The following is a 21,680-nucleotide window of genomic DNA, read 5'->3' as shown; positions in this document are numbered from 1 at the left end:
GTTATTGACCTGGTGATTGATTTAAGCCTTCATAATTAGCAGGTCTAATTTAATTAAAGTGCAATTTGACGATGCAGTGGGGTAAAGCAAAGGCAGCTGTGTCATTGACAGATCAGTCCAGGCCTGATATGAAACAGGCGCTGGTAGATGATGTATTCCACACACAGCATGTCTCCCACTGTCACATACAGAGATTGGAGTTGAGAGACAAAAAAGGGAGAATGAGAGAGGCAGGCTTTTGTTTTTTCCAAATATCAGCCCACAAACAACACTGTCTGTTACTCAGGCCCAGCCCAAACACCCACCCAATATTCTCTCTTTCCTGATGTGGATAAATGCAGCTTCACGTCTCTGATCTAATTTGCCTAATAGCATCTAGAATCTGTCTGTTCCTGTAATTTGCTTTTAGTGAATCCACATCAGAGCCCAAACTTTTATGAGGCAGAAACTATATCTTTACAAAACAAAACCTGTAGAGTATGTTTACTAAAAGGAGATGTTTGGATGAAGGTGTTATGATGAAATTAGTCATTTGTGGATAAAATATATGATGCATATCATTGGCAGGAAAATATGGAGATATATTTGATATTATATAGAAAAGACTGAATGAATTTTTTTCCATTTTCTTTACGTGCGGTAAAAACAAAAGCTTATGTGTCTCCCATTTTGTGTCACATTAGCTGAAATGAAACTGCTACCTTCATTAAAGAGGCTGCAGATAATTTGTTAGTCCGAATGAACTTCCCTGACTGCATGAAATTCAACAGACTTTTGTTTAGTAAAAAAAATGGTAAGACTGAAAATTCAAAACAGGTTCTTGGTACCCATCCCTGTCCCCACCATCTTCACCTGGCACAAGAACACATATTTTACTCTTTCTCCTCGTTATCAAAAGGTATAGTACATCTAATCAGGAAGAAGAGGGCTTTCTTCTGAGCAAGGCTGGAGCCCACGGGTGTAGGGTGTGAAATATGAAAGGACAGGCGCGGCCTCATCTTCTTTCACTGGCAGACAAACACAGTATCATAGTATCATACCTGCCTCTATTCCTCTCTGTATCTCTCATGCACAAAACAAGAGAAAGCAGTCAATAGGGCTACTACTACTCTGATTATGTTATTATTTAGTTTTCTTTTTTTTTGTTTGTTTTTTTCCTCTCCAACAGGGAGCTAATAGTTGGCCAGACAAACAAAGGAGTCTGGAAGAAGGCCCATTACAGCAGGTTGTGTACTGTGTTTTCTGTCTTCTGTCATCAACACGATAAAACATTGGTACTGAGTATTGAAATGTCCATTAGCTGACATCACCCTGATCCTTAAGATCATAACCATATAAAGAAGATAAGTATCGTGAAACATTTTTCTTCTCTCTGCGAAGTCATTAAGGCCATTTAGGAAACTTGTGGGTAGAATGAAGGAGGTCATTATGACCCTTGCATCATCCACTAAGTGTTTAACTCTTCTTCCCTCTCACCAATAGCATGTAAATACATGTCACAATCATTGGTTATTTTAAATGGCACTGGGATCCAATAGGCTGCTGAGGAATGAGGGGATGAGGTCTAACAGTTGCATCTAATCTAATCACAGAGGCAGTTTTGAAAGCCCAATTTATTCCTAATGGCAGTTTCCTCTAAGGGTTAGAGGAACAACTGTAACATGAAGGATAATCCATGTACATTCAACTCTGATACATCTCTGACCAGGTCGTGCCGCACTCTGGACTTGTCGTCCATCAGCAGCTCTGCTTCAATGCTCCCAACTTTGGATCAGGTGTTGTTCACGAAGTTTGTTTTAATACCTCACTTAGATGTATTTGTAATTTGTAATTTGTATCATGTAATTGTTTTGTGAAGGCATACTGTAGGAAGTTTAATAGGACTATACTTTCCAGTTGTTAGTTAGTCATTTATTACTTGCAGCTTGTCTCTTAATGCCAATGCAGTGGTGATCTGAATTCCTGTTCACTGAGGTCTGTAGTACAGTGTTTAGTTAAATGTAACAAAAAATTTGTAAATATATCAACAGCCATTTTGCTAAATACGCTGGATAAATAGCTTGTTTCCTACACTGTTACATACATGGAACACACCACATTGTTTATTTCTTTTTCCATGTCTGTCGCCTCCATTGTTCTGCCCGGCACAGACGGCTCATTGTAAGAGTGCAGGTGATGCTGTATGATGCTGTAACACACATGTGGAGCTCAGCCCTGAAGGAGGGGTGGGGGCCAGTAACACACCATTTGCTGTGACCTATGATCTTGCCCTTGTTAAGCCCTTGACGCTGAAGATGGGCTCAGGAGGGAAACCCTCACCCGTACCCACCTTCTTTTCCCCAAACAGCTCCATGTTGTACTCGCCCATGGCTAATGGCATGACACATGCAGACATGCGCGTGTATGCACACACACACAGAGAAACCCACTGCTTGATGACTGGGGCTAAAGGGTGTATGTTGGAGGACTTGTCATCCTCCATCAACCACTGTCCTTTAGGATACCTACTGTAAGAGAGTGTGTGTGTGTGTGTGTGTGTGTGAGTGAACCATTTCCCTCCTGAGCTCACAGCTGTTACCTCCCTCTCTCTTACTCTCACTCTCTCTCCTCTCTCTGTTCTAACTTGCCAGTCCATTTGAAGGTAACAAGACTCTGCACTTTGCAGCCATGCTTCTCTCCCTTTCTCTCAATAATCTAATGCTACAGCTGTCTTATGGCCAAGTGTCTAACCTTTGCTTTTGCTTCATTGTCAAGGAGGCTGTTGGATTTTTGGCCACAGATCAGGGGCTCTGAGGCGTCCCTCTGACAGGGCAGGAGGGGAGAGAGAACAAGTAAGAGAGGGAGGAAGAGCGAAATAGGAATGAGTGCCATGAAGAGTTGAAAAGCCTTCTGGCTTCCCCACTCCACTGGTTACCAAGGGACCAACATGGTGCTAAAAGCACTCAGGAGAGGACGAAATGGAGGGTTTTTAGAGAAGGAGGAAAGGTGAGAATCAAATAGGAAAGGCAAGGAGTGAAGGAGCACAGAGAGATGCATTTATTTTTAGTCTGTGTGTCTCCTCTGCTGTCATTCAGTGTGCAGCTCTACTGCAGACAATAAGTTAACCCATCCCTCTGGAAGTCTATTGCATAGTCAACAGTCACTCTAAAGGACTTTACTGCCATCAGTGTCAGTCTAAACGAGTCAGCATTCGGGTCTGTGCTGAAGTTGACTGAAAGTTGAAGCACAGTGTGTTTTGAAAGATGAGAAGGAACACAGGTTTTGGAGACATGATTCAAATATGGAGAAACACAGGCACCAGCAACAGTAGGGTGTAACCCTGGCTGTTATTTTATTTTAGGAAGAAATATGTTTCAGTTTAGAGGTGCAACACATTAGTACATTTTTCATAAAAACACATAACAAAATCTTAGGAAAAACTGTGAAATCATTCTGCTTCAGTATCCAAAGTCGCTAAACTGGCCCACGGATGTCCTTGGAAGGAAAGTCAATATCTGAGCTATGGGGTGAGCGGTGTGTAACGCAGACTGCTGCACTTCTGTCAAGGAGAAAACACTTACATTTTTGAGAGAAAATCTGTCATCGTTTACAGATTTTTCTGCTTCTTTTAACAGAGCCCAATTTGAACCATGAGGCTATTTTTAAAGACAAAACTTTGCACTGCAGTTTTAGCTTTTCTTTATCTTCCCTGTCTCATTCTATTTCGTCATTGCCTTCCTCCTCCATCGGTAGCCCACTCCGATTTGCTCACTCTTTCCTTCAATGACACCTTCACAGTTCCTCTTTTGTTTTTCACACCTGAATATGAATATCACAGACATTCCGCCTTGTTCTGGTGCTGCTCTGATACCTGCTTTTGCCATTCTATGGTAATACCAACTGTCAAATTAGCATACTGCTCTTTCTTGCACTCTCCTTTTGGCCTGTTGCTTATGACTGATCCCTTCACTGCACTGCTAATAATCACAGATGCTGTAACTCTCCTTCTTCTTTACTTCTGTCATGCCACTTTGCTCTGGTTTTACCTTTGTTGAATCAGAAAGCGGAAGGGAGCTGCAGTCACTTACGGGCTACAGGAACGAACAGAGGGGAGACTGGTGCTGGGAGCTACTGTTACCGAAGTTAATTGCACGTCATTTTCAGTGATAATACACTGTGAATCAGCTTGCTAGTCTGATCACTCTGTTGTCGAATGAGCCACAGATGCCAAGTACCATCACCTCATTTGGTCACTCCCTCAATTGGTCTTTTTCACATTTGTACAATTCTTGTTGATTTGGTTTACTTCTCCTATTGCTTCTCTTCATTTGTGGACTTCCACAGGTGTCCTGCTCCTTTGTGCGGACATTATTATTTTTGCATAAAAACCAGCCAATCCACCCCAGTGGTTTTCATAAAAAGCTTGAATAACATGCCCTACGAGGTGCCCAGGACCTCAGCTGACATGTAATTAAGGGTTTTGGTGGTGACTGGTTGACTGACTCATTTTCATACAACATGGTTCAGGAAGGGGAAACAGACAGGTAGGGTGAGTTGAGGTCTCCTAAGGCAGGCTGGTGATGAATTTTTCATGCCCCACATTGCCCTTAACCCCCACTTTAATAAATAAATCTGGGACACATTCTTTTTGCGCATTACACTCCTGCATGTAACCAAAAATATCCTTGCTACTGAAAAGGGTTGAATTGATTTCAATAAAGAAACCAGAAAGGCACAAGACCTATTTGGATGTGCTTGACATTTAAGTAAAATAGAGAGGAGGTGATGGGGGGATGGAGGGGATATAAATGCGGCTAACTAAAGGTTTCAATAGACCCTCCCAAGAAGAGGATGCATTGTCTGGCGCTGCTGACAAGCTCACAAATACACACAAAGTCACCAAATAGGAGTGCAAACAAACAGCTTAACCCATGGAGCACTTTCTGTAACTAACCCTGAGCAAGATGATGATTAGCTGAAAATGAACCCAGTGTTATTAAATAAATAACTCCTGCTCTACATACAGCATGGCGTTGTTGCGTGGGAGTGCCCCACTCGGTCTGTGCTGTTCCCATAACGAGAGCTCAGATAAAGATTTTATCCCCCATTAAGGGGAGCATGATGCTCCTGTCTCATCCCAGAGCCTAGTTAAGTCTTCAGACGTCTGTCTTGCCTGTAAAAGCCACTGCCTCACAGGCCTGCCGCCTAATGGCCCTGCAGGCAGATGAGTAAATGAAATGAAGGGAGTAAGAAAAACAGATGACAGCAAGTGCGACCACTTCCCTTTCACTCTAGACCTAATCGAATCTTTGCAAGAAGGAAAAATAGAGAGGTGCCACGCCCCAGGCCAGAGCTGACTGACTGAGCCTGAGCAATTGATCAGGGGCCACAATGTTACCATGAAGTCACAGAGGATTTTTGGCTGGGGATGCTTCTGCTGAGGCATCGTAGCCCCAACCTCCCCATCACCAAAAGTTCATAATTGTATTAAAAGCTTGAGGACAGAGGCACGATGACAGCACAGAGGAAGGGAAAAAATGTCAGGGTTACACAATGATTTATCACATCTTTTCATTTTTAGGAGGAGCAGGAGGAAGAGCGAAGGAAACATGAAAGGAGGATTGAGCGGATAGAGCCAGTAGGGAGGGCTGACTCCTCTCTGGAACATTCGCCGGTGTTAAGTCTAGAGTGAGTGGCCTCCCAACAAAATCCCCTTCCCAAACACACACACCTATTTAGCATGCACTGTCTAATGACAACTCTAATTTTCTCTATCTAAAGAAACAAAACAAACTTATTGTTTATATTCCTTAAAAATCTAGATGTAGGACTGTTGTGTGAAACCACCACCATGGGACACACTAATTGTAATCATTTCACAATGGTGACACATATTAAGACCAAGGCCTCCCTTCATTAAAATCATCACAAACATCTGCATCAACGGTTACTTGTGTTCCTTTGTCTTCACGTCTTTATCTCCACAAATTAATCCTCCTCCCTGTTCCCTCCTTAACACATTTTCAATTAATTGGTTCTCTTTTAGCACAACAGTCTGATCTTAATCACTTCATTGGAGTCTCCATTTGGGTCCTTAATCGACCCTGAGGTCCACCATCCAGACTTTGTAGTAGATGACATTGTATAGATTTACCAATGTGTCTGCACATCCCCATCCCATACACCCCATCAACCTGGTCATGTTTGACTGTGTTGTCTTTTGTTTTCTTGCTTTTCTGCATTTTCTTGTCATTTATGTTTTTGTTCTTTTTCTTTATTCATGCATTACCCCCTACCTCCTCCTCCTCCTTCTCCATCCATCATCGTCCTGCAGAGGCATGCTCAAGCCGGTCGAGGTGTCCAATGAAGGAGGGCCCCTGGGGATCCACGTAGTGCCTTTCAGTTCACAGGATGTAAGGTAAAAGACACAAAAAAAGGAAATCAGTGCAGGTTAGCATTGAATTAGCTGCTGCTCTCTTTGCTCAGATTCACCATTTCACAATTTTTTTTCCTTATTCACCAAGTAGCCTTGTGTTACTCAAGGCTTTCTTTTTCAACAACTCATTCTTTTGGCTATCTTTTTATTTTAGTGAGCCACACTGCTCAAACTGCATGTCAGCACCCATCACTGCTCTAACTCCACAGCTCAGCTGCCCCAGTGGAAAGGAGAACAGATGAAAACTGTTTTTTATCATACATACAGAGAGATTCATTATAACCTGTGTCTCAGTGATGTCCACCTGCCTTCAAGGTCATTCTGACTTCTTCCTTTTTGTCTTTTTTGAGCTGATGAGGGAGTGTCCTTTGACAGGGGACAAAAGGACTGACGCTCCCCAGTTTATGGTTGTCTGAGAAAAAAAAGGGACAGAGGAAGTGGCCAGATGTAATCAAACTAAAAGCTTGTGTATAACAGCTCCTTGCTGCATGCCAGGAGACTGGCACGCCACCAAGGTGAATGTGACTACTTCAGTGCTGCAGGAAGGAGGCAGAGGACTGAGGTGAAAACACAGGAGCGAAGAGATGAAATGGCTGTCATTGAAGACTGCTGCATATCATTTCTTTGGGACACTAATCCCATTGCTGTTTATAAGCAAGTGTCAGGAATCTATACTTAGCTTTGACCCCAGTGTGATTGACTCTCTCCGTCTCTCTCTCTCTCTCTCTCTTGTGTGTTACACTTCTACTGAGTCAGACGGGATTCATGCTGGGTGGCGCCAAACTAAATGAAGAATTGCTTAAATAAAGTTCAAATCCAGCAATTTAATAGACACACTGTTGTCCTTGAGCCCATTTGTGTTACCACAAAATCAGACGGCATCTTATAAGATATAGCAGTCCTGCTGCATGGCCAGAAAATTTCTTCTCCATCAGCCAATGATGCCACTAATAGCTATCAGAGCCTTCAATTAACTTCAGACATGATAAGACTTAACGTCTGGTCAGTGGTATGATGCTAATGGCCTGGCCTGGCTCTTTCCTCTGCACTAGGACAAGAAGCATTAGGCTCATTGGGCTGTCATTAGTGTCTAGACCGGGGATGCAGGGGTCAGACAGCCAGCAAAACCAGACAGCAAACGAGGAACTGCAGGCGCTCCAGCTTAGACTGCCTGAATTCTGCTTCACTGCTCCGACATTCAGTTAGATCCAAGCAGGAGGGGAAGACATCTGCAGAGAGAGCTTAGAGACACGCCGCTCTTACACAGATCCTCATCTGAAAATGAACTCAAACCTCGGCAACTGGCGCAACATGGCGCAACACTAAGACATGTATTCCGCAGATTCTTGCTTGTCTTTCTCTTTTTATTGCATGCATGCAAATTGTCAGCAAGCAGTGTAGATTTACATTGAGTCCTGTGTGCACACAAACAGTACACACATACATTGCAGATGCATTCTTTTCTTAATGAACTTCTCTTTACTTGACCAGTTTTAATTTTAAACAAACTACTGGCATAATTGCTGTGCATGAGTAAATCCTGATTTGATTATTATTTGACTAAAAGGCAGGTGGTCTTCTTCAAATCCTCTCTCAGCATTTCTGCCTAGCCACAAGATGGAGTAAAGTCATCAGACAATGCTGTTTTGCCTTTCTATTAAGAGAAGGACTTCTGCAAGGCTTCATACACTATTTTTCAGCAGAATATCTGCCTTGTGCATATATCTCACGCCTAATGAATTTGCTGACTTGCAGCCTGTGAGAATGGCACTCAGATTCCACTTTGGCTCTGCTACTTTCCCACAAGAAACCAAAAAGTATCTACCAAAAACAAAGGAAAAAAAAAAAAAAGAAACATCAGAGAGCGACAGTAATTGAGAGGGCGGCGGTGCATTACACTGATCACAATAATGGTGCCTTCACAAAATCATCATCATCATCTTCAAATCCCCAAAAGATCCTGCTTTATCCACAATCGTTCTTCTTTGATTGCCGATTAGAGATCAATCCAAAACTCTATTGCTTGTCTGATCAGAATTTGCTTAAGTGTGTCAGTGTTGTGTGTCTACACGCTATGCTTTGTTTTCAAGCTGCCAACACTTGTCGAGATAAAACACAGTCATGTCCACTTTCACAGCAACTGCAATTACTTTCTGTTCAACAGACTTTAAGCTGACCTGGCAGCACCAGCTCAGACAGTGATAAGGAGGGAAAGTGCCTTTTGTGATCTTTAATTTCAACTTAATGCTGAACCATTTATCCTCATTGAAGAGCTAAGATGAGTCTGCGGCATGTGCATGGGTGTCAGCATTATGCAGCCAATTAGAGCAATGTTCTGAGAGTGGCCCTGTTTTGCTGAAATGTTAAAGAGCTCTGCAAATCTGCCCTTGATGTCTGAAGCAAACAGGGTCAGAATTTAAATATGCTGTTGTATATGTGTCCAGTGACATGACAAGCAAACAACGGCAGCCAAGAGGAAATAACAGAAAGACATGAAAGGCTTGCAGCTCATGTCCTCGCCACACCTAAACTTGATTACAGTGTGAAGTTTCCTCAAGTGAATTGCTGTCTCTCAGGGTGGCATCTTATATACAGTACAGGCCAAAAGTTTGGCCACACCTTCTCATTCTAATGAATTTTAAAGTGTGTGCAAACCTTTAGCCTGTACTGTGTGTGTGTGTGTGTGTGTGTGTGTGTGTGTGTGTGTGTGTGTATACATATATTACATAGTGTAATTTATTTTTAAATTCCAAGAAGCAACCCCCCAAACTTTTTTTCAGTTTACCCAAGGATATTTTTTGCATTCAGACAGTCCACATGACTCCTCAGGCTGCTGGTGGCTGGTTAGAAACATAACAGTCATTGCTTGGATAGATTTAAGCACTAAAACTACTTGGTCAGATTCAGAAAAAGATTATGATTTTGGTTAAGATGATCTTTTCATGCTTACACTAATGAGAACAGTAGCTTCATTGAATAGTCCTGGATCATAGAAACAGCATTAACTCTTACTTTCATGTGGGAATTGAACACGACTCTCCTGTTTCATATTCCTGTGTTTTGTTGACCAGGACAGTGTCTGAAATACACACTAAATTGGATGATTCCGAGCCTCTTTTTGTTGCAGTCACAAGTTAAATATTTAGTTCCTCGAAGATGTTTATCATGTAGCTCATCGTTAATAGTTACTTTTTCCTTCTTCAGTCCTCTTTTCTTGATCTCTGAACACTCTCAGTACCTGTTTTATTCAAGGTTTGCCCCTAGCCTACTGTTGCTCAGTGTATTAATTTGTGAGCGGTGTGACTGTTAAGAGTGTGTTTCCAAGTTAGGATTTATCTGTAACCTTGTTGTTTGCAGGACTCAGGGTTTGCTAGTGAAACGTCTGGAGCACGGCGGCAAAGCTGAACAGGAGCGTCTCTTCCAGGAGAATGACTGCATCATCAAGATCAATCACAGAGACATACGCAATCTGCGCTTTGAACAGTAAGCCCTAGAAATAACATTCTGAATTAAAAAGTCTCTACTTCTGCAAGCATTTCAAATAATAGGAGGATACTATATATATATATATATATATATATATATATATATATATATATATATATATATATATATACAGTACAGGCCAAAAGTTTGGACACACCTTCTCATTCAAATGAATAGGAAAGTGTGTCAAAACCTTTGGCCTGTACAGTATATGTATTCAGATATCTCACTTTCTGGCCTTTCTGGAATCGCTCTCAGTGACCCACATTCCTTTACTGCTCTGGCCTCTGATCCAAAGCTGACTACACTCTTCTCTTGGCTTCTTTCTATCAATTTACAGCTTCCCTTTACTTCCTAAAGTGAAGTGAAGATGCAAAACTGGAGCTTTTTACACATTCACTCAAAGCAACCCTTCTCTTTGTACACAGCCACACACACACACACAAACAGATGTGAATGTGTTGACTCTCACACATTCTTGCACATACCCTGCCACATACAAGCAGTGACATTAAACTATAAAGTCTTATCTCACACACTCCAGCGTGTGTGTGCATGTGCAATGTGTGTTCCAGGGTGAGAAATAGATTGCTTCTCCTCCGGGCTGGATTCTGGAGGTAGTGCATGGAGGTGGTCTGCTCGACTCTCTGTCATCATCCATTGCTCCACAGGAAGAAATAGCCTGGCTTCCTTGCTAGCAGAAATTGCTAACAGTCATACTGAGCTGGACATAGTCGTCTAAAACCACCTGTCTTCAAGCCACCATGCTGGGTGGCTGGCTGACACCGTGTTTTAAACTCGTCTCCATTCAGAAGTAGATACAGATACACTCACACTCTCACTCACTGCTTTTCCGCAAGGGTCACAGGGGTTGCTGGAGCCAATCCCGGGCAACGTTCTAGGCGAGGGAGTGGTACACTCTGAACAGGTCGCCAGTGTATTGCAGGGCAATATAGATAGATGTTCTTGTTTCTTTTACTTTTTTTTTTAAGAAGGCATGTCAAACATTTTAAAGCATTTCTATAGCTCCCCAACAGCTTGTAACACTTTACACTATCAGTTACCTCATTGCATTATGCTAATGTGTTCATCAGACTGTGTACAAAGCTGCTACGGTTTTAAGATTGTCTCTCTCTTCAAAACAATGTTGTTGTCATTAGTAAACATTCCAATTTCCTCCCAAGCCTTTTCTACTGTGAAAGAGGCTTTCAACCCAAATCCACAAGGGAGCAATGTGATTTTTTTCTTCTGTTTTTAGGATTGCAGACTTACCCTTAACAGCATTGGAGTGCATATGATGTTTGTAATTCCGCCTGAAAATGGGGTGAAGAACCTAAACTCCCTCCCTCTCTCTGCACTCCCTCCTCTTGATTGTGCGCCATACAGAGCGTCAATTTAAAGCGATAGTCTAATCTCCTTGGATTGTTTTGCATGGGTAAATATTTTGAGTCACTTAATCTAACTGAAAGTAATGATGCATTGATGGCATAATTTATTATTCAATCAGCCTCGTGTGGAGGCTGATTGACTGCAGGGATGGCACCGTATATGTACATGTGGGAATGATTGTACACACATGCCCCTCAGCAAGCACATGCGATTTCTTTCATCTATTTTTGAAAATTATGAGAAGAATAAAGAAGCCAAACTCCTCAGAGGTAGGAATATGTCCTGCCTCCCAGGCACCACTTGAACAAAGTGCTGTCTGCTGCGGCAGAAGAATCTTGGAGCCTGTCATTTGGACAGAATCAGCATGTTATTGCCGGTTTTTTAATGGGCTCTGGAAACAAGACTTTGGATTGTTGGATCCCAGACATTCACCACACCTCTTACACTGCTGCGTGGATTCACTTCTGGCAAGTCTATCTATATGCTAAGTGCCGCCGACAAACCACACGAAACAATTCTTACTGCCAGAGTGATGTTGAGCTCTTGTCTTGGCTTATTTGGTCCCAAAATTCACCAGACTCTGTGTGCACTTATCCTTTTTCTTTTCTTATTTTGTGTAACAGAGGAAGTGTCAGCTTTCTTAATCTAAAACTCACTGTTGGGAAAGCTTCCCTAATAAATGATTCATTATTTCTGTTGTGATCGTTAATTCAGCTCATGTCCATTCATCTCTAACTACACAATCATGCATGCACGCACACACACACACACACACACACATATACACAAACATACATCAAGAGACTTCGATATTCTACACGCAATATATTTCCCTAGAATAATATAGAGCACACAAGACATAATCTTCTCTTCACCATGCTTATCAAGTTTACATCTTGGTGCTGGTAATTATATATAATGTATGTTCTGCTCCACAGTGAGTACTCCTGTGATTAGACATCCTAACCTCAAATCTCTCTATTGCCTCAACATACAGTACATCATAACCTTCTTTATCCCTCTGTAGCTACCCAGCTATGATAGCACACTATTGTACTTGTATTTCTTATCCTGTTAAAGCAAATTCATTTCTGTCTGCGTGACCTGAATTTTTTGTGTCACCTCCAGAGCCCAGAACATTTTTAGGCAGGCAATGGGCTGCCCGGTCATTCTCTTCCATGTGGTCCCTGCAGCCATGAAGAGGCAGTACGAGCTGCTGTCAGCCCAGAGTGAACTTAGTCCACCACAGTCCAACAGAGTCTACTTTAACCAAATTTCTCAGCACCAGGGGGAAAGGTCCAGCCTAGTTGGGGGGCCAGCACCCAGACGTGCACCACAACCTGGTCTCAACCACACGTAGGTTTGATCTTTTTGTTTCTGTGTAAGAGTTGTGTTGTCTTACATTTGCATCTTACATAGCTCCACCAAAACTGTAGCTGCTGACCTCTGCAGGACTGGTATATTGGATGGTAAAAAAAAAAAAAAAGAAAAGAAAAGAAACGTGTTTCTTGTGGATCTGTCATGGTCTAAATGTTACACAGTTAAAGATCAGTTTAATAAGAATTTCTACCTGATATGTCCAAATGCACATCACCTATCATCCTATTAAAAATCAGTTTTATTTTCCACCGTGTGTTAATGTGTCCATGTGTAGAATGCCTGTGGCCTAAGATAAATATTGGGCTGTTGATGAAGCTGCTGTGTGGTGCCCACACTTCACATTATCAGCCTGATAGAGAATGGGTTACAGATTTTTACATATGTTTCAACAGAACTCCTTATCATCTCAAATTAAGAGACGTGAGACAGCCAATTGATCCAGTCTACAGGTTTGCTGTCAACATCACAATTAAAAATGACAAAATGGTTTCAGTGTTGGAGCAATATGTATTATGTGGTAATATATGTATGTTTGTATGATAAAAATGTGTTTTTGTTCAGGTTGTTGTCAAAATTGATGATTATCATGTTTATTAAATTAAAGTACATTGAAAAAAGAGAACGAAAGAAAGAAAGCACAAAGAATGGCATGCAGCTACTACTCTTTATTTTCCACCATTTTCATTTGCGACTCATTTTAATGGGTAAAATATCTGTAGTCACCAGGGGCCCCTAGCAGGGAGCACCCCGGAACCGAGCCGAAGATACACCGGCTTATCCCACACCCTAATCACCAGGACCTCGTCGGCCCCCTCCCCCTCCCTGCAGCGCAGGATAAGCACGAACCCCTCAACTAGTTCCTACCTGAAGACGAAAGGGCGCAAACTCAACATCCAGCTGAAAAAAGGTAAGAATCTGTGGCCACATGGATGCATGGCTGCACAAGTGAAAATCTTCCAGCATTTTCATGGGAATGGCAATCAAATCAATGATGTGATAGCAGGAGAAGTGACAGCAACAAACTGGCAGTAGTTTTGCCCTGTATCCAGAGTAAACAATAGGCTCAGTAAGACAAAAGAGAACCCTAAATCTGTCAGGAAATATCCAGAATCACTCCTTGCCTCTGGCACTGGGAGCCAAAAGAAAACACGGCTCTACCCATCCCTGGTCTTTTGGCTGAAATACTGAGAATCAGCAGTCAGTTTGTGTACAGGCCAGTGATACTGTACGCCTTTAGAAAGTCTTTGTGGTGGGTTTACTGAGGGGTCCCTTCTCATTTTCATCAATTCCCTCGCTTTATATATATTGACGTAACAGCATCTTTACAGGTTTACCTAAAAAGTCAGTTAGACAACTGCTGCTCCTTCCAAACTCTGATGCTCAAGTCCTCACTAAGACCAAAAACGTTGACCACATCAGCCCAGCTCTGAGGTCTTTACACTGGTTGCCTGTCCATCAGAGAATAGACTTTCTGATGCTATTCTATAAAGCTCTGAATGGTTCACTCCACATGTCTGGAACAAACTTCCAGGTCTATTTTCAGCTGCATTTGAATAAAGCTTTGAATCTACTGGTACTTTTAAGCCTGAATTTTAAAATCTAATCATATTTTAACTACAGATTTTATCTATTTTTCTTATTTCTTTCTTTCTTTTCTTTCTTCTGTGTTCAAACTTTAATCATGCTATGTTTTAATGTCTCTGTAAAGCACATTGAATCACCTTGTTGTCGAATTGTGCTATACAGATAAACTTGCCTTGCCTTGCCTTGACGAACAGTTGGCTGTGAAATGAACTGATGTTCTGGGGACACTTTCTCTCCTTTTGTTTCTCCTTTTTTTTCTCTCAATCGGAGGGAGCAGATGTTTTGCTGAAAGCTGGCACCGGGGCCTCAGTGGTGACTTCAGGGAATAGAGTGGCAAGTGAGGGCAGCAGTGCAGGCTAAATGTAACAAACCTCTGGGGAAATACCATCACGAGCTGCTCTAATATGTTTGGCGAAGGTCCCCAAGCAGTGCGGCACAAGTTATATTTATTTGTTTATAATGTGATAAAATTCCCCTCCTTTTTTGGCTGCACACAAGCCTCTCATTTCACTGAAGCCGAGTTTTGGAGACACTTGTGCAGCTCCAGAAGAGACCGATGCCAGTATTTTAGTTTATTTTCATTTCACAGCTTCGTTCAACATCACTTGTCATTCTTAAAAGTAAATGTGGCCAAGTGACACAAATGGTTTGTGAGATTATTCCTCACAATTTAAATGGGGTTTACCGGAAAGAATTTGTCTCACTTGTAAACTTCAACCCATTTGTAACAGTAATGGAGATTAATTATTGTGCAAATGTTGTTGAATTGAAAATTCAACTAAAAATGTCCAGATGTGCCTCTGAAATCCATTCTAACACTTTCGTATGATAACAGAACCAGTTTTGTTCTGTTTTTGACTAAGTGGATACAGAGTTCTGAATGGCAGGAGCAGATCTTGCATGGCAAATTACCAAGAGTGCCGTAATCAAATTGTGCAGCTGAAAAGGACATATGCACCCCATTAAATCATTCTAATGTTCCTCAGCAACTCCTCATGTTTGCTACTTAATTGGCTTATTGGAGTCAGGATTCCAACTGATCCTGAAAGGTATACAATTACTTTTATCCCGCTCTTCTATTACCTAAAATAAAGACATCAGTGGTTAATTACTGCAGGCCTATTAGATATGCATTCTCCTAATTGCCTGATTGGAGACTGTGGACATCTTGATCTTACATGAGGCAGAAGTTTGATTCTGTTCATTAGGCTTGTATGCAAGCCAGGGCCTGGCAGAGTGTGGGGATGTTTCTGGGGACACTATAATGTGCAGCTTATCTGGCTAACTGGAAACGATGGGGACCAAGACACAGTGGGATGTATTGTTCTTGAACTAATGATCAGCCAAACTTTTAGAGATCTGCGGAATATCTTTTCTTTGGAAATTAATTTTATTAGTGTAGCTTCTTTATAGCTACACATACAAAGCAGTCCACTGCCAGGTCTGGGGGAGAAGTGTCACATGACTTGACTTGACTTGGTATAGACGACTTTAATCATTCAGTAATTCCCACTAATTCACTTTGGTTTGTTGAAACCTGATTTTTTAATTTCTAAAAGATGCCCTAAATATTGATAGACATCAATTTCACTGGCAAAATTAAGTGATTTGACTGGATCTGATCAATGATTGGAATTTTCTTGGTTTACAGCAGGAACTTGATTTACTTGACTCTGATCTCAACAATAAAATGGACTTGAGGCTTAAAGGTTTTCTCTCTAGTTGCTTGAACATGTATTTTATTCAATGTGTCATGCCCTCCTATTTGTGTTGAAATGTTTCAGTCACAGAGACAAACAGTAGATTTAACGTTCAATGTTGACAGCAGCAGCTTTTTTATTTTTTATTTTTATGCCTGTTTAGTGACCATGCTGCAGAGAAGGAACGATCACAGCACATTGGCGTCCTCAACTGCTCAACTTTCTGACTTAACAAGCAACCTTCCCATCACCTTTCCCCAAGTTTGTTTATATGCTGAAGCCCTGAGAAAAGTTGCTATTCGTGCTTCTCTCTCTTGTTACTTGTTCAACACCATTACTGTCAGCGAGACGACCGACAGTTCGACAGACTGCTAGAGACATAGTGGGAAAAGTAGGTCATGATGAACCATCAGAGGTGCTGACAGCTCTGTGAAATGAGCAGCTTTTTTGACATGAATACTAATCACTGTTGTTACCATCAGAAAAGCCTCCACTGAAGCCACATAACATGACTTTCCCACTTGACTGCTGGAAACGCCGGTGGCTAGTTATACATGGTGCAACCTATCCGTCTGAATGCTGCTCTTAATGTCTCATTTGATGAGATTAGCAGGGCAATTGAATTTTTAAATATTCTGTCAAAGAATCAAATAATTCTCCATCTGACATTTGAAACTATTTCTTGCCTTCATTCGACAAATTTGTGTCTGGTCAGGAGAAAAGGTCAGCCCTGAGATACTTTTATTTATCACTTTTGACCACTGTTTGCCCACTTCCTCCAGACCAGCAATTCATATGCATTTGATGAACCTTAAAGGTCAGACCTAAAACCTAAGGCAAGCCTCTGCAGGCAGAGTTGATACCTGCAGTCTTTTCTCAGTTTTAGCCTTTCCTCTCACTGCACTTTAAGAAGGCACATATCTCTTGTTCAAGGCTGCATCAATAAGAAACAACTTTAACGTGCACATAAAGATCACTGCTGTCTACATAATACAAACTTTAAAATATCGCTATATGAGGAAAGATTCCTTTTGACCATACATGATTTGAATACAGCCTTCAGTTTTGCCATTGTAGCAAAACGTCAAAATTTTAAACAGAATTTGGTTAAAACATCTGACACATATTTTTACTATTTAGATGGAGTGGACCACATTTTGAGAGGCTATCGGACATCATTTTGATGCTGTCCATACTCATTCATTTCTCTACGTATTCTGGTGGATAGCCCTTCTTTTAATCTGACCATAATTTGCAAGAGTGGTTTTACAGTCCACAGGCACTTATCATAAACACTCAATTTCGGTTCATAGCATTGACGCTATATTTGGAGTTAAAGATGCCTTTTCTTTTTTAACAGCCTAAAAAAACCTGAAAGAGACACACCCTGACGGGAAGCCAGGGAAAAAAGCTCACGATTGAAAGAAGTATGTTTGTAGTAACGTTAGGAGGTACAGTGGAAAACTATAATTTTACTCCTGTGCTCTGGATCCTTATGCTTCAGCTGTGAGCGATTAAAAGGATTTTTTAGAAATGGATAGCAGAGTCATAGTGAAAGCAACATGATGGCTGTCTTTGACAATTTTCAGGCTCCCCTCTGACTTTGATTAGCAATAATGATGATTCAGCCATTTGCAGACTCACAGACACATTTTGTGGTGTGTATATTTATTCCTGTCTGGTAAGGACAAGACTCTTAAAATGAAAGCAGAGAAATTAACCTCACTTTTTACCTGCACAAATAAAATTTTTTGCAAAGGTGCTGTAACACACTACCAAACATAACCTAACCCTCTGCTGATGGTAAACTTGCCTAACCAAGTGTCCTTGAGCAAGACACAGCTAACCATCAGCTACATTGGGAAAAGATAAACTTTCAGCAGTTGAAAGTGAAACATAACATTTCATTTGAATTGTATTTCAGGTCTAGAGGGTCTTGGCTTTAGCATCACATCCAGAGATGTCCCCATTGGTGGCAGTGCTCCCATATATGTGAAAAACATCCTTCCACGAGGGGCTGCCATTCAAGATGGCCGACTGAAAGCTGGAGATCAACTGCTGGAGGTACGGCTGGCGCTTTTTTAACAGCTTATAACCCTTGCATAGTTTTCCGCAAGTGTTTTCTTTCAGGCTGTACGCTATTCAAAGACTAATTATTCTTTTGCCGATGCGGCTTTCATTCCAAAATCCAATCATATGACGCTTTTGTTGAAATTAGTCAAATACACAGTGCTCCCTTTGGCTATAACTACTCAGCTCCAGCTTTGAATTGCAGGGGAAAGTGGTTAAATGGAACAATATTTTGATTATACTTCAATCAGAGTGACATGAAAATCAGCTAGTGCTCACTTAAGAGGGAATAACCCATGCTTAATTCCTGCTCCATCTGGCTCAGATGGCAATCTGCATAAAGGTTATGTAACGGCCATAGATTCCTCTTTCTTAAACTCAGAAGTATTTGATTTCACTGTGTGTGTCAGTGTGTTTTCACTATGGCCTCCATATAAGTGCTTATCTTTTTATTTATGTACATACAGGTGAATGGAGTGGACCTAAATGGTAAGAGCCAGGAAGAGGTGGTGGCCCTGCTACGAGCTACCCCCATGGGTGGACCTGTGAACCTGTTGGTGACTCGACAGGAGGACTCCCTGCTGCCCCGAGAAGTGGTCAGTGCCAAGTCAGCAGATCTAATTACTTCATGATTTCACTTCTTTCACTTTCTTTCTTTCCCATATCGAATATAAGGGTATGTAAAGGTCAAAATCAAAACCAGCAAAAGTAATCAACTGAATAACTGGAGTATTGTTCATGGTGGTCCTTCAGTCCATCAAGACTTCCTCCAGGGTTTTACATTCCTTTGTGTAATTATGTGACCTCTGCTCCCCTCTGAACGATTACTAATGTTATAATTCAGCATGAACTGTAGGTGATTTCATTTTTAAATTTGATTATTCACTGAGCATTGTATATTTAACAACAGCTTTGAGGTCTACTTGTATATAAGAACTTGGAACAGAATCAACAGGTGCAACAGCTGAGAATGACAGATGTTAAAATGTTGGAATTGGTCAATTTGGTCTCTGACAGCTTTTACAGACAGTAAATGGTACACAGAGACACAAATAGAGCTAGAGGCATCATTGCAAACATTGTCCCTATATGCACATGCTCACACATACACATAGAAAACATACACATTTATGGAAAAGCACACATTCACAAATAAGAGCAGGTGCAGCTTTTACTGGCTCACAAAGACGCACAGAAACACACTCACTAGTGCAAGATTTGACCGAGCAGAGACCATTTTAGCTTTAGATAAAAATGCACACACATATGTGTAACACTGACATGGACACCTTCCCCGTGCACACACCCAGTCCACACACAGGGTGACTTTGGCTGTCGTCCAACAGATGGTGAGGCGACCGCCCTCGTCCAGTTTGTGCTCAGCAGCTCTGACAGCGGGCTATAGGCGTCACTGCACCTTGGCAGACCAGAGGCCCCTGATGCCAACCCTGCTACTACCAAGAATACTCTGCCTGTTAACCCCACCATAGGATCTCTTCAACCTGTTAGAATGTAGTCCTCTGAAACTCAGTTTACTCTGCTAATATACAGATTTTTTCGAACATTCCACAGAGTAATTTACATTTAAATCAGTTTACACCGTCACCTAAGAGTTCACATTCAGAAAGAATTAAATCACCCCCGCTTGTATATTAAAAAGTTGCATCCCTAAACTCCAGCTCATTAGAAGTGCGATCTCTCGTTGTGAGTGAACATAATGTCACTGGCTGCCTCTGGTGTCAGATGTGACCTTCAGGTTACCAAAAATGCTCTTCAGCTACTGCAGCCAGCACTCAAATGCTAACTGGACGCATCCAGCAGAACTGATTAATACCTCTTCTCAGTATCCTTGACAGCAGTTGAATGATACTGTGAGGAGTGTTAAAAAATGCATGGCTGCCCCCGGCCTGTCGGCTTGTGAACAGTGTTGGTGTGAGGGTTTGATGGCTACACTCGCTTAGCTCCTCAGGCATGACATGATTATAAAAAGCCCATCATGGAAACAACGTCAAATCATTTCTTTTTCCACATGTTTGTGTTTGCCTTTTGTTCACCCCTTTCTATAAGCTTGGAGAGACAGTTCTTTAATATTTCATCATTTTTCCCCAGCATTTAGCAATTTGCTCTCCCTCACTGTGTCTTTTTCCTCCTTCTTGTGTTCACATTTCATAGCAGTGCTTTCACAAATCTCAATAATCCCTACAAGTATGTTCATAAAAATCAGATAAGGAGGCCAAGGCTTTGCTGGTGACAGTTATTGCAAATAATGCATGGTGGAAAAGCATGGTTGGTAATTGCCTCCTCTCTCCTGCATTTCGGATGGATGATTTTGTGTTTGTGACTGTGTCCTTGTATACTCTAAACTATAGTGCCACAATATGGACAAGTTGTTTACCTGCTGTCAATCATCCAATTCTCGTAATAATAACGCAATGACATTTTAAATTGCAGCATGAGTGACGTGCCAGAGAACAGCAGCCTTCAGACAAATGTGTGCGCGCACACGCGCACATACACTAGCAGGCGATCCAGCTGTATTGATGAAAATAGTTGTCTACTTGACATTTGCCTGCTGATGTTTAATGTCAGCGCTGAAAATTCCTCCACATCTCCTTTTGTTTAGATGTTTTATTGTATTCCAGGCATTCTGAATGTGCCCCCAGAGGAATTAATTTACCCTCCCAGCATGTTTCTGTTGCTTCTTTAATTACCATGGTTGGGGTGTATTTTGACATGCAGCAGTATCCCTCAATAGCTTTCAATAAATATGTGCTCACTGGGAAGAGAAAAGGTTAAATGGCAGCAGAGCAGAGCGTGGTGTTGTCTCTGTGATATGTTCCCTGTCTTTGTCTGGGTGGTTATTGCACTCTTAGGATGTCAGTAATTGGGATGCAAAATTCTGTCAATTTTTAAAATTAGAAACCTTCCATGGGAATGAATGGGAATATATGAGAATTAACCGGAACATATGGAAATAAACAGAAATAAATTGGAAATTTACAAAATTGATGGTTGACACTTAAGAAGGACCATAAATTTAGAAAATAGACGCATGTGCATACCACTTTTTCAATGAGGAAAATAAAATAAAGGCATAAAGAATTAATAATAAACAGAAAATTTCAAGTTTCAAAATTTTAGGTTTGCCTGGAACAAATAACTTAAAACAAGTATGTTTATATGATTGCTGGGATAAATTCATTTGATCTATGCTATTAAATTGAACTAACAACTTAGGTGTGGTGCTGTTTCCTCTGCCTTCTACTAGCCACTCTTTTGTTATGATTTCATTTAGCATGCTATTTGATTCTATTCATCTAGCCTATTTCTAGTAATTTATCCACTATCGACTGCTTTAAAGACTCTTCAATTTCTTTAGCTCGTTACGCTCTGCATGACATCACATTACCATTTTTAACAAGCCTTTTTTCTAACCACATCGCAAATGAAATATTCCAAATTTTAACAGAACAGTGTAGAACTCCAGATTTCTAAAATCCCAGAGCCAAAATTACCATGGAAGTTTTCTCTTTGCAATGCTGACAAGCCATAAGCAGCCATAACCTTTACCCAACTCTGCATTTTCAACACCCCTTTCTTCTTTAAACCTGCACCATCCTCAGTAAAACCATATAGTATAGCTTGCTGAATTTGTC

The 21,680-nt window shown here is 41.2% G+C and overlaps 1 protein-coding gene across 1 annotated transcript in view; it reads left to right on the top strand.

Moving 5' to 3' along the window:
* Positions 1-21,680, top strand: part of LOC115061381 (partitioning defective 3 homolog) — a 344,220-nt gene that overhangs the window by 155,390 nt on the left and 167,150 nt on the right. Inside the window, exons 6-12 of the mRNA XM_029529689.1 lie at positions 5,561-5,667; positions 6,314-6,397; positions 9,773-9,898; positions 12,419-12,646; positions 13,390-13,577; positions 17,879-18,018; positions 18,492-18,620. Coding sequence (XP_029385549.1) covers positions 5,561-5,667; positions 6,314-6,397; positions 9,773-9,898; positions 12,419-12,646; positions 13,390-13,577; positions 17,879-18,018; positions 18,492-18,620 — 1,002 coding nt within the window. The remainder of the gene's footprint in view (positions 1-5,560; positions 5,668-6,313; positions 6,398-9,772; positions 9,899-12,418; positions 12,647-13,389; positions 13,578-17,878; positions 18,019-18,491; positions 18,621-21,680) is intronic.

Source organism: Echeneis naucrates, chromosome 20, assembly GCF_900963305.1.
Source record: "Echeneis naucrates chromosome 20, fEcheNa1.1, whole genome shotgun sequence".
Lineage (NCBI taxonomy): Eukaryota > Metazoa > Chordata > Actinopteri > Carangiformes > Echeneidae > Echeneis > Echeneis naucrates.
This window is presented reverse-complemented; position numbering and strand designations above follow the sequence as displayed.